The sequence below is a fragment of the Antedon mediterranea genome, chromosome 4 (assembly GCF_964355755.1).
Source record: "Antedon mediterranea chromosome 4, ecAntMedi1.1, whole genome shotgun sequence".
Classification (NCBI taxonomy): Eukaryota; Metazoa; Echinodermata; class Crinoidea; order Comatulida; family Antedonidae; genus Antedon; species Antedon mediterranea.
Genome location: NC_092673.1, coordinates 26,124,501 through 26,139,561, shown reverse-complemented (window position 1 = coordinate 26,139,561; position 15,061 = coordinate 26,124,501). Strand labels below are relative to the sequence as shown.

Below are 15,061 nucleotides of genomic sequence, written 5' to 3'. Positions count from 1 at the left end.
TGGAGGTATTGAATAGACTATTACGTCATAAACACTTGAACCATAATTTTCAATATGTATTATGTGTATAAATATAATGTCATTTTTGTAATGTGGTATATAATACAATAAACAAATGTGAAGAAATTAATTCATTAAATACATTTATAATTTTTACAGTAATACATGTTGATAGTTGTGATAGTTTATTTTTTCATTGTATTTTTTTCATAATGGCCTCATCGATGAATACATTTTGTTTGTGAACGATCTTCCAATTCAAAATAAAGTGTTTATTATTGTTTATCCTATGTACTGTATTATATTTCTTTTGAATATAAAAGTTAATACTATTTTTAATGTTGGCCAACACCCTTTATTTTCACAGAAACCTAATATCCATGTGTCTATATTAACCACAGTACAAAAGCCTTTGTACTCAATACATTCACTTTTTTTGAAAAAGAAATTTTAACCAAATTTAACATGCATTCGGCAAATATGTAAAGATGTAATAGCAGATGGGTCAAAGATACACCGTCTGTGGTACTGGTACTGGTACTGGTTCAAATAACCGTCTCACAGAGACATCTTGTAGCCATTGACTTAAAGTTGGCATTTGGATGTGTTACTTTTAAATGTACAGTACGAGAGTGACTACAGTACTACCAAATTGCACAGTCACAAAACAACTTATAAAACAGTTCATATATACAGTTAAAACATTGCTGGGAATTATACATTTCTGTTGAAGCAGGCTCCAATGAAGTTGCATCTAGTAATTTGACTTTGTAGTACAACTCTATCAAGTAATGATGGTATCTTCCGACCTCTTCGTTTATTTTGTGTTGTGTGAAAAGTAAGAATTTCTGTAGGATCTTCATTTTCTTTTCTTATTACATGTCCGATCCAGTTGAATTGTTGCTTGTAGACATATTCTTCTAGCGGTTGACAGCCAGTAATTTTGTAGAGATCGTCATTATCAATTACGTAACGCCAGTCTATATAGTTTTCATCTGTTTCTTCATCTGAGGATATGTCTACATGGTTTGGTGGGCAGACCCTTTGAAAGCCATTCACTAGCATTATTCTTAGGAAGGTTTTGTATGTTGTGCTAGGTTTGGACATTTCACTTCCTGTTGCCCTCCAAGCATGGCAACCATATAGGTGAGTCTACTCCTAACTAGACCATTAAGAAACATCATTCTTGTTTGTAGGTGGATTGTTCTGTTGGTAAGCAATGCCCTATTCTCTGCAAATGCTCCTTTGGCTGAATTGATTCTGTATTTTACTTCTTGATCTCCAATATGAACATCATTGTAGGTAGCCCATACACCAAGGTATCTAAAGTGTGTTACGTTGTTAATGTGTATGCTGCCAATTTGTATGATGCATCTTGGGTATTCTTCAACTTCCTCTTTCCAGTTCCATATAATGGTTTCTGTTTTTGGGGCACTAATTCTTAGACCAAATTCCAGACAAACTTCATTCAAGATGTTCACAATGGTTTGCAGTTCTTCTTGTGACCAGGAGCTTACAGCAAAGTCGTCAGCATAGCCACTTTCAAAGTCGTCATAGATGCCCCTTGACGGTGCTTTACATCTTTGAGCACGATTTGAACACTCTAATAACGTAATCAAAATATTGGTTACACATGCTGGTACTCTCAATACCACTCTGTCGCACACCAGAAGATGTTTCGAACTTATCATCACTGGGATCGTCGTCAGCAAGGTATGCTTTCGTTGAGCTGTACAGTGATTGTATTATGTCAATCATAGTAGTAGACTGGGCAATATATATCATCATCATAGTCATTCAAGAGAAATGAGAACATCTGCCATGTTTGAATAAAAACAGAATACATTGGAAAAATAGCGCCTGTATTTGTAGTTTTTCGTCAGGGAGTTGAGTAATTAGGTGATTTTGCCCTACTCTGACGTAATTTGTACTTTATACCAAATACATTTGAGAATACTTTAGTTTTTGGGTGGGACTCAAACCCACGACCTCCAGATCACTAGCCTGGCGTTCATACCTCTAGACCACCGAGCTTGCGCTGATGGCTAGTGGTTAGATTCGAGCCCAAGTAAGCAGCGGGTACTGCACCAACAGGATTGTAATTGTAGTTTAGAGCCAATAACGTTAACCTTTTGTTCACACAACCAGGCCTCATAAATAAATGTGTTGGACCTCTTTACTAAGACCTTTATTAACTATCACTTACAGGCTAGCATTTTATCTACTGGTAGAATCGAACATCAGCTGTTTTGTAATCCAGTCATGCGCAGTTGACACAATTCTCAGAATTATCTATTCCTAAATAGAACCCTCTAAATAATCTTTCTCAACTATTTGATGGATATTGAACCCAGGGCTACAGACTTATAACCTCAATTCTATACCATTTAACCATTCAGTTGGCTTGCTGAAAGTGTTCCCATGCTTACATAGTGCCCTCTATAATATCTTAATTGTTTCATTATGGATTTTATCAACTGATGACTGGATTATACAGGCAAGCTCCCCGGTGTGTTTCTCGACAATTTGTCTGTTGTAGCTGATACCTCAGATGTTTTTGAAAATCATCTTATCATTTTCACCATGCTGGCACACCTGACTGCTCGTTACTGATTCAGTGTGATCTGATTATATTGCGAACTGTTAATGATCTCATCGCTAGAAAACGTTCATCGAGGGAGTTCGATACGATGAGGCTTAAAATAGTAGTTGAACAAGTAATCTAAAGATCTTTCAATTAAAAATTGTTGTTGCAATTTGACAATGAGGAATATGACCTGAAAGATGGCTTGAAATGTTGCAGCAATTGGAGTTTTTCTTTCCATCACAAATAAATTGATCTTGTATGAATTTAAATAAGAATTGTATCACAATACTTTATCAGGGGTGTCTAGAAAACGTAAGATCTATTGAAATCTTTTGTTTAAATAACAAAATAAGATATATATTAATATTAAGGGACATCTTGGATAGCCAGAAAGTGTCCTCTTACAGGGGTACACACTTACATGATAGGGGTGTCCCCTCAATAGAGGTTAGAAGTAGTATGACGGCCTCTTTCTTTTCACAATTTGTGTCCCCGGATTAATAAGGGTGTTCTCTGAATAGGAATGTTTCAAAAGAGGTTCTAAGCTATAGCCTTTTATAGTTGATTTAAAGTTAGCATAGACTAAAATTGACAAATGTAGGTTGAGCTTTAAACATTATTTGCAAATGTTGTTAAAATATAAATGCATGATTTGTACGGAATACATTGCTCTAGATATCTAGATACAATTGATGTGCTGTTTTAATAAAACATTTATGGATGTATGTAAAATTAACATTGAAATCATCAATCCATAAATCAACAACTTTTGATAGTGCCAAATGAATAAATTGTTTCACATCTAGGGTTTTTATATTTTTGTGAAGGTCTTTATTGTTGGCTGTTCTAATAAACATGAGAATGATTTAAGTTGTTAAAAGTTCAGTCATCATTTCCACTAAAAAAAAAACCCTGACGACCTTGAAAATACAAAAAAATTTCATGATTTGTTTATAATACCACAATTTTTTTTAATTGTGTGTGAGAGTGGATGTGAAATTATGTGTGTTTTTTAAAAATTTAGCCTAATAATTAGTTTCAACAGCAGAAAACTACAATACCTAACAATAATGTTCCTTAATTAATTAATTGTTCATACATATTCAGCAGTGTACCGTTTATTATTCAAGGTATTTAGCTGAAAACTAACTTGAACAGCAGCCACTTTAAATTATTTTATTGTGTCCAAAATACCAGTACAATATCTGTTAACATACTGTGAATTCATATTATTAGAATTATAGGCACTGTTGCAGCTTGTGACGATAAAATGGAAAATCACTCAAAATGGTTCAACTCAATTCTATCGTATCACGTCATATATTTTATGAGGATTTTGTATTGTATGTTAAAATTACATTAAAGATTTGTTATCGCGCACAACTTGAAATGACAATCCCAATCCTTTAGCAAGCTGCATAATTTTGAATGAAAACTCAGAAAAGATAATTAGATAGATCACACCCCTGTATACTGAATGGTTCAGTCTAAATCTGCAGTTGAAGTGTATGTTTGCATATACTGTATGAGGTTTTGTGAACTGTCATACAAGTTAATAACAATCATGAGAAGTTATAGTGTCGTGTATTAGAAACAATATTACAACTCTATAGGAATCTATTAAATACTATTTATCTATCAATCTGGATAATTACGAGACGATTTTATTGCACGCTTTCTAAGCTGAATTGAGTGAGGATTGACAATATGAGCTTCCGTTTTCACAGACGGATGAGCCGTCGATTGAGCCGGCTATTTGAAAGAATACATCCACCACCAGGTAAAGTTTCCATGGTAACCATTCCTTTAGGATTTCAGTCTATGTTTAGGGCTAGTTATGTATTGCTCATAACAAATTATTTAGTTCATTTCTTTTTCCATTTTGTCTGTTATTGCTATCTAAGATTTTATACAATTCATGCTGTTTTACATTTATTAGTAGGCTACGGTAATTGGTTGATCTTGATTCATTGGCTTTGGAAAACCTAAATAATTCCATGTAGTGAACGATTTATTTCATTGCGTTCTAATTAATATAATCCTCTTATCATTGGTTAGACCACACATATGTTTACCTTATGTTAATCCTGGTAAAAACATTCTACGAAATTTACAACTAAAAAAATGAATTTCCAAATGTACACTACGAAATTAGAAAAAGGATATACTAAAGCTTTGATGTATTCATATTTATAAATGGATGGATTCAGTATATCTATAGGTATATGTATACCTTTACTACTTTTTAACTAAATAATACAATAAAAGGTACTAACTCGGTTATTTGGCTTTCAATAACCCAGATTCTGTATCATAAAATAGTTGATGCAGTGAATAATAGATTGTATACCTTTTTATACGTAGGAATTCCTTTGAAATTGCTCTTTACATAATTATACAATAGTTGGATTAAATATCATTGTGATGAAATGACAGTATCAGTTCCAAGGGCAAAATTATTCATTCATTTAGAGGCATTCACAGTGATTGCTTTGCTTAAATTTGTTTTTGTAGGCTAGACACTTGCCAATAGCAATGATATAAAAGTGCATTATACTCGGCTTGTTCATGCATGTTCTTAATAAAAGTCAACAGAATCTATTACATAAATTTCTGATTGAAATTTAACTTTATTTGAAAACTTTATATAACATAAATAATGATTTTTTATTTGTATTATAGTCCTACATATTCTTAATAAAAGTGAACAGAATATATTACATAAATTTCTGAAATTTAACTTTATTTGAAAATTTTATTTAACAAATAATGATTTTTCATTCGTAATGTAGTCCTGAATGAAAAAAAACAGAAACAGAACTCTAAAGCTATACAATAGCTAAAAAATAAATTGGGAAAAGTTGTCTTGCTGTATTTATCCTAAGATATTGATTTACAATCAATTAATTTCTTCTGGATGATGGTGATGCTTCAGTATCGGAATGTTCTCTCAGAGGACGAGGATGATGATCCCTACTATATTTGAATACCAGTTCTATGTGCAATGTATGAACATAAGATCAACAACTTTACGTCCTATCCAAAGGATGAGGAAATGAGAGCATGGAAAAAATGAGAGCATGAATGCTATTTTTATACTTCCATGATGTGAGCAAAGTATCTTGTTAGGATACATGCAGTATGGTACAGGCAGGTCTCGAACTAAGTCCAACATCCCTTAGCATTACACCATATATCGCTCTCTCAACAGACAATACATTTGTACAAACTCATTTTTGCATACCGTATTATTTAACTAGGTAATGGTTTGACTTCTTCAAAGTAATACGTCAATGAGTGATTAAAGTATCTTGTTAGGATACACGCAATATGGTATAGGCAGGTTTCGAACTAAGTCCAACATCCCTTAGCATTACACCATATATCGCTCTCCCAACAGACAAAGACAATACAGTACATTATTCCTTTTTGTACAAACTCATTTTTGCGTATTATTTAACTAGGTAATGGTTTGACTTCTTCAAAGCAATACATCATTGACTGACATGGGAGCGTTCAGGAAATGAAACACCTCACACTCATTAATTCTCTGCTATTAATCCATAGCATCGGCAAATAATATGTGCCACTGTTTAATAGTATGATTTCTCCAACAAGTAATAAGGCAGAACAATTGCTCGTGGTGCATTTTTATATTATATTATTATTCTATTTATAACATTCATCTTATGTATAAACACATTAGGCAATGAACATTAATTCGAAACCGCCCAGTGATATACTGAAATTTAATTAATTAATTTGAAACGATAAAGATGAGGAAATCTGTGAGAATGAGAAAAAGTCGCCCCAACCGAGACTCAAACTCGGACCGCCTGCTTGATATGCAGATGTCCTAACCATTAGACCACTGGGGCTTTCATGGTATTGTTCAAACTCGATTGGATAGCGACTCTTTCATCTTATTTATATACACATGAATAGTTGTTAGGCTAATCTGTGCTTTCTAATACCCGGATAAACCAAAAAAAGGCCACACTGTTCAAAATGAGATGTTGGTGGTATATAGCTGTTCTAACCTGTTGGTGCAGACTTCAATCTATAAAATATGAACTCCAATTCAGTTGGTCTATTCTTATTTGATTTACAAAGAATAAATTGATCTTTATCATTCATATAGAGAAACTCTATGAATTTACAATGAATAAATGTATAAGTTAGCTAATTGAGCCATTAGGGATATTATAAGACTGCTAGGAGACTGTTGCATATTAGCTCTGTAATTTACTATGACTTTTATTTAGCTTTTTTCTTATATTTGTATCTCAAACATTGAGATCCCTATACAGAGTGTTAGTTTTTCAATAGTTTCCCATTTGAGTATAGTAAATATATCTATCAGATTTATTTTTGTAAACTGTACAGTATATTACTCCTGATCTTATGCATAATACATTTATCTATGCTTAAGTTAAGTATTGAAGGACAGCTTCTGTGCTACTTCCTAATTTTTAATTTATGAAATAAATATTAGATTATACTATTTTTAAAATTCCTGAGTTTTTCTTTTCTGCAAAACTGATAACATTATGTATTCAAACAATACTATAGAAACCAGCTGTTGTTTTCTGATGCATTGTATATTTTTCAAATTATATAATCATCATTGAAAGTCTATGCTCTTTAGATTCTATTTTTCTTTTGAATTTCATAATTATACAGTCATTGCAATGCAAAATCTTAGATTTTTTTCTTTTAATATTTTGTTGTTGAAAACTATCATAGTATTGCAGCTTGTCAAGTTTATTAACAAATGACTGATAGGGATGATGCAGGTGTGTTAATAATATAACTATGCAAATGCATTACATTTTTTTGTATTAATAAATAATGGATTTCTACAGATGAAAAATCTAAAGACGCTAGTTTGTCTGACTGCACATGACCTCCAGCAAAGCCTCGAACGTGAAAGTTTATAGACCCCCTTCAGCCATTGGATATTTCCAGGCAACCCCCTGTCATTTTATAGAAACCCTAAATACGCCCCCTTCCATTGGGTATTTTCCAGGCAATTTCCCTGTCAATTTATCCTGAGGCGGTCACTGATGTGTATCTATATGATTTGAAAAGGGTTCCTATTTGAGAAATAATTGAGAACCTCACAACAGCTATGGCTTTTGAAGAATATAGAGTTTGTTTTGTTGTTTATTTTCCACATATATTGGACTTAAAAATACAAATACAGGTACAGTACTGACTACATATCATATACCAAGCCCACACATTTTACACGGGTGTGAAAAACGCGTGACTCGCGTGTAATTAGGTACTAACAATACTGTCCATACTCACTCATGCATTACTGCATTGAGTAATTCAACTGCAGCGAACTGTATTTATAATTTGTTGATGTTTTGTTCATATATATTATTATCATCAAACAAGACAATAACTGGAATTACAGTACAGGATAACAGCATTTTATATAACAAAATATAGGCCTATTTGAAATAAAAAATCGATTTATTTATCATAGTGCAATCATGGAGGTAAAAACTTCCATGAATCATGATGCAATCTGTGATTGAAAATACTAGGCCTAGTTAGTAGGCCTACTACCGGGAGTACAGTACTACTATTCTAGGCCTAGTTTGCTTTCAAGGTTTGTTTATATATATTTTAAGTCATATTTATTAAGTATTTGAGAAAACTCATTAAAAAAAACAAGGTAGAAAAGACCCAACAATATCTTTCAAAACACGATCGTTGCTGGTGGCCGAATGACGTACTTTCTGTACGCACCACGTTGCAGAGTTCATCCATTGAGTACACACAGTTGCTAGGCCAAATAATAACATAAAGGTTTTACCATTCCCCGTCGGGGAGGAAAACATTTATATAGTATTACAACGCCAGTATTGACATGCATGTATTTAGCGCGGTAACTAATGTACACCCCTGTTACGGACTGGACCATTAATCGCTCCACGAAACCACGTTGGAGCGATTCTCCTCCGCACACAGCCAGAGCGAGAGAGAAGCGAGGTCGAATAAATACAAGTTTTTACCATTTCCCGTCCAGGGCTCTTATGAATACAGCCCCGATACCGTGCGCATATGTTTACGTTGATATTATTTAATTGCACACCTCATTTTGGACTGTACCATTTTCGGAACCTTGTTGTGTTTTCATTATAAACATGGGCTGATGTCAGACAAATATCTGCTTTAAACGTCAATTTAGCAACTTATTAAGTCGTTTCATAAGCAGAGAATGTATAAAGCAAGTATACAATGCAGACAAGAAGAACGTAATAATTTGACTTTCTACACCGAGCGGCGGAAAACCCATTCACAGTCACAGTTATTTGAGCGAATACTGTACTTGGCCTAAAACACTAGCGCTGTATTTTAATTTAAATATTTGGCTTACGGTTACGAAAATACAAGGAAACATCATTTTATAATTTTACTATTATTAGGCTATTTATTGACCTATTAAAGATCGCTAAATATGTTTTTTTTTTTGTGGGGGGCTTAGGTACAGTAGCTCTCTATTCTAGCCTCCCTGTTGTACACTTCTCACTGTACGCCTCACATTATTTTATATAAAATAATACGACGTGAACTCTAAACAAAACCCCGATGAAAAACAATTTACATGAATTCTATAAACTTTCTTATTTATTGTTTGCCATAAACTTTGTTACATACAGTAAACGGGCGGGTTCAGATTACATAAATATGATGGTAGGCCTAAACAATAGAAACAAAACAAACTGATACCCACGTGTGTGTTGTCGCGGGCGTCGTACCGGGAGTTCCATATTTTACCAGTAAAAAGCTACAAAGTGATGACGTCATGGTCCACACGGCAAATACAGGCACGCGGCAATTACACATATTTTACACGCGCGACAAACGCGGGTTATGGTACATGATTTGTAGTCAGTACTGTAGTACAAAAGTAAAATAAGTTTAAAAACAAATTGTATGGCTACGGTCATCAGTTATTAAATTAGGGATTGAGAATGAGTTGTATTGTACAAGGCAGAAAAAGAAAACACACAATGGTAGCTTAAATGACGGTTAATCTTGGTATTAACTTGGAAGCTAAAAACATAAATACTTGTAAATACAACCAAGCGCTTGAAAGGATTGCTGCATCCAATGCCTCATTAACTTACCAGTGCTTTGTATTGTAAAGAGATTTTATTATCAAATGATTTTGTGAATGGTTTAAAGACGATTTAAAATAGGCCAATGAGATAGATAATTACACAAATATCTACAAGAAATATTTAATACACTTATATTAGTATTTAGTACATGTCCTACTTATAATGCAGCTACTATAAGTAGGGCCTCCAATAAAAAGGATATAGGCCTACTCACCAATATGTTTGTAAGGAAAAATCTTGAGTTGGTGGGAAAACCATTAATGCCAATGGCACAAATTCTGGTTAATGTCTCTTCCCTCGTAAATTTTGTCTGCAGGCAAATCCATACAATTTTGTATAAGCAGCAACTTTACACTGTGAATATCACTAGAAACAATGTTTCATTTTTTCACCTTCTGTAGTTTCCAATCTTCTCCCCCCCCCCCCCCTCTTACCCACTGTCATCAAATATAGATTGGCGTCCTTGCACTTAACAAAGAATTCTTATACAAATTCCCAGTCATTTTTATTTATTTTGATATAAATTTAAAATACAATGCGCTAGCAAAGATAAAAATGAATGCTTGCATTATAATATTACAATAACAAAACAACTACACTAAACTAAGTACATAAAAATATCAAACAAAGAACGCTTATATATTTAAAATATGAAATAATTATATTGAACATTTTCTTTCCTACTACTAAGAATAATTATATAGCAACAAAAATAAATGAATATTCATGTGGTATGTAAATTTTACCTCCCTGTCTTGATGCCTGATGATCTCAATGAACTCATATTATGATAAAGTGATTTAAAATCGTTATTAATGATCTGTTGACTACTTAACGTATTGCATTACGAGAACGTATTTATGATCCTGTATATCCTTATCATTTTAATTGATTTCCCAGTTAAACAATCATAAGAGATCCGAGAGGAACGCAATGCAAATAGTCATTTATTAGAAATTAATCTGGAAAGTTAATGAAGTAATTATGTTCGTATCCACTCAGGAATCTGATCTATATTAAGTTATTCTATGTCAAATTTAATTAATCAATGTTAATTATGCCGTTAGACCAATAGAGTATGATTTTCTTTGTATAGTTTTTAATATCTTATTTTATAACATGAATAATATTTCGTGACCTTGTCATGAAATAATTGCCCTGTGAAATTTGCAATTTAAAATTTTTTTTTAAAGAGTAAACTACATAATTGTTGCTTATTTTTTAAAATGTTGTCAATTTAACTTGTCTGTTTTGGGTTGATCAACTAGCTGTTTTGCTGTTTTTTTCTCTTTCCTTGCTTTTGGTTTGTACATGTATTTTGCAGAAATTTGTAAAAAATAAACCTTAATTTATTAATAAAAATTCAGTTAAACCATTAATTAATAAGTTAAATAACATTAATTATAATATAAGAATAATCATTAGTTTATCATCATATGTATCATATGTATTTACTGTCATTGCTTTTCACCCAGGAGTGTAAGTGAGCACCCAAGAAGTGTAAATAAATTGCACTGCTTACAGCTGTTTGATTATAGAATATCTCTCCTGGAGAGCTGTATATCATCCATAACATATTCAAGTTATTAACTGGGATATTAATGTGAAGACTTGGTGCGCAATAAGCACTTTTTAATTACGGACATAATTGTAAATGTTTGTGTTCACACTGTGTTATTGCGCTTTAAGCCAGCTGGCTCTATCGCTCTAGTAAATACAAGGGTCATGCCCTCTTGATATTTTTTATTAATGATAGCAGCAATTTATATTATATTTTATGTACATGTTTATAACATTTTCGAGATTAACAAATGCATCTGTATAAAAGAAAAGAAACAATATAAAACAAGTTATCTAGTGAAAAAAATGTTGCCTTTAAAAAAATATGTAAAAAACTATTTTAAAATGACAACATTAACAAACCTAATTCATGTTCATGTTTTAAAAGCTAGACATTATCGATTTAAATGTTTAAAAGACTTAAATGTGCAAAGGCAATTTCTGATTAGAATAATTAACACTTTGACTGCCAGAGGTTTTTCCAGTTAGAAACTGCCACCGCCAGCATTTATAGCCCAATTCGATGTTTTTATTAAAGCTGATTGAAACTATGTACGTGATCTGATTTACATGTAATTTAGACTAAAATAATCATAAAGATTTTAGCTTTACAATGGTACCAAGAACGATTTTCAAATCGCAATATGTAAATCGTAATAGTAAAATGAAAGTAACCCACTTTTTTAGTTTTTCGTAGACATCACAATATGAAAATATCGCCCGGTGAGATCAACAAACAACGAAAAAGTTACTTACACGGCACCGGTAGGCCTATAAAAACAAGTTATCACTATCGAAAAATAAATAAATCATAAATCTTACATCAATGTTTCGCCAAAATCCAGATTTGGCAGTCAAGCGTTGTGTTTCCAAAAATGAAGATCTTCGTGTTTGGCAGTCAAAGTGTTAAAGAAAGAATACTATTTGACCTTTTTAATACATAGTTCATGTTTTGAAATGTCATAATGCTAATAGGCCATCGTTTGTATTGTAAAGTGTGCGTTCAATGCATTTTTATGGAGAAATATTTTGTAAAGAACATTGACTAAATATTGACTAGATATTTCAATTAGTCATAAAGGTTTATAGTCAAGCTGTTGCATTTTACATTAAACAAAAATACCGACAACATATTAGTACATATAATAATTTATACTAGCAAGCAAGTTTGATTTTAAACACTGCACCACTTTCGAGTTACTAAATTTCTCTTTGTACAGATTCAATTTATAAAAGAGTTACAATTTCCTTCCTAAGTGGTGTATTCAGGATTTTGAACATGTTTCTTTAACTGTAGTGATTATGACAATGTATTGCAATGCTGCAGTGAGTCTATTGTACAAACAAAACTAAATTTCTAGTAATGCTTTTGACTCCAATAATTGTGGAATTCCCTACCAATTTCAATCGTACAGTGTGCTACTCTTTCAAGACCAGTTGAAGTCTTCGGGCCTTTTCAAACAAGTTGTTCATTAATTTAAATTATTGCCACTTCTCGTCTATTTTAATTTATGTACAGCGCATTGAGAGCTTGCTTATATGCGCTATATAAGAATGAACTATTATTATCATTGTATATGAATTTGATTGGAAATTAGTGCCATTGATGTACTCGTCAGGTACTGAACAATTCAGATATATTGGAAAAAATCCAAGTTTTTAAATCAGATGAAAGAGGCTATAAAAATACTAATGCATGTAAGGTTCAATGAGGATCTTGCAAGTGATTAGATGCTGCTTTTAAGAATATAATACTGTAATTGCGTTACAATGTCTTTTAAAGATTTATGTTAGAATTGTACATTCCAATTTTCACATTGAACTAACTGAAATGCTGAGAGAGGCAACTTAGGAGTATACATTGTAGGCCACTCCAGCATTGATGGTATTCCATTTTCTTTCTGTGGTCTTGAAGGGATGTTGTATTCCCAAATGTTGCGCTCCCAAGTACCTCTCATAATTATTGACAATCAAGGATAGTGAGTACTAAGATCTAGGCATCAGGTGCTACTGAACATTCCGAGGAGCAAACATAGTTAGGGAGATCTGACTTTCAGTATTGGTGGATCTAGGCTCTGGAACCACCTACCTTTGAACATTTAAACAAACATCATTATTGAGCACCTTTAAGTCACTATTCAAAACTCACATTACAGTATGTGGAAATCTTTATGTACTTTATACAACAATCACTTTTTTTTTACTGATTTACAAAATGATTGTAAAATATTGAAACCTGCCCATTTGATTTGATTTGATCTACCACTTTTCACATGGATGACAAGTCCTGCAAACCATGTTATCACTTGCAAATGTCGGCATACATTTTACTAGCTCCCACAATCCTCATTTGACAAGAAATGAGAGAAGGATGCTCGTAAACTGAAATTTATTTATAGTGACCGTAATTGACTGATTTTCATTTTTATTTTTTTCTTTCATATTTGTCTTCATCTTTTCCTGATACAATTACAAAGGTATGTAAAATTATTTATTTTTAACTGTACAACTGTATTTGCATAGAAACATGATGAGAGTTGGTAAGTATTGGCTATATTATAAAGCAATAATGGCATGCTTTGTGAACTAGATTGACCTTTAACTCGATTTTGTTCTTTTTAAAAGTAGTCTAAAAACTGGGTTTTGCACACATGTGTGTGTATATTATATAGTTATATACATTCAAAGGAAAATTAATGAAAAAATGACTGCAGGGATCAGTGGGTGGATCTCAATGGAGATCCAAATTAATACAGTAACAAAAAAAGCTACATCAAAACGATAAAGTAAAACAGCCAGAAATAAATTGCAGAGCTTTAAAAATAACTGAAAACAAATGAACATAATTTTTGCTTTAATACTTTGTTGTATTGTGGCTTAGAAAATTAAATTAATTAATAAATATTGATAATAATAAAACCTTATTGTTTTTCATCATCATCATTTGAAAAATATATTATTTTGTTAAAAACATTGTTTTCCAGAATATTGTGAAACTATATATTGAAATGTCTAATATTCTATTTGAATTGCCATATGTCATGAGGGAAGAATCAATGTTAAATGCAAACAATAAATCAATTATAAAATTTGCTATTAAAAATTCAGTTTGATAGACTTTCTATATACATATTAGTGTATACAGCTATTTGAATTCACGTAGGAAAGGGAGATGCATATTTTTGGTCTCTGTTGTACATACATACTGTAAAAAACTAGTGTTGTTCCACCGTACCACGCAGAGGGTGTTACTATCTGTTGCTATCCACTTCAACCGTACCATCAATACTTATCCAACAGCGTTCTTATTTTATTTTTTTTCTAAGAAAAATAGGCAACTATAGAGCTGTTCAGTCAATTGAAAAAATATACTAAAATCAAAGCAGAATGAGTTTAGAAACTATGTTCCTTTTACATGGGAAACACCTCTAGATGGGATGTTAAGCTGTTGGTCACAAAAAGCATGTGTAAAAAATAGACATAGTAGACTATTAAGAAAGGGAAGGGAGTTGTCTCACTGTGTGCTAACCATGGTAGGGTAGATACAGTTCTGATTATCTAAATTTACTGGCTATTGGTGCACAGTAAATATAATGTATTACAATCAATCCAAAATACACTTATTTTGTCATTTTTATATTTAAGGAGAGACAATATGTGAAAGGTAATTAATGATTCTGTATAATGACGTGCATTGTAATAAGATTGAGAGTCTAATGAGACCTTAAACTGAATTAAGCTTAATTATGTTCAACATAGAAAACATACAGTA

The 15,061-nt window shown here is 32.2% G+C and overlaps 1 protein-coding gene across 3 annotated transcripts in view; it reads left to right on the top strand.

Annotated features, from left to right (window-relative positions):
- LOC140047055 (Kv channel-interacting protein 4-like) overlaps positions 1-15,061 on the top strand; it is a 146,587-nt gene that overhangs the window by 38,023 nt on the left and 93,503 nt on the right. Inside the window, exon 1 of one of the 3 annotated variants that reach the window (XM_072091856.1) lies at positions 4,190-4,367. The exons of the other annotated variants lie outside the window; for them this stretch is intronic. Within the exon in view, the coding sequence (XP_071947957.1) occupies positions 4,295-4,367 (73 nt within the window). The 5' untranslated portion in view covers positions 4,190-4,294. Of the gene's footprint in view, positions 1-4,189; positions 4,368-15,061 lie in introns of those variants that run through there. 3 annotated transcript variants of the gene reach the window in all.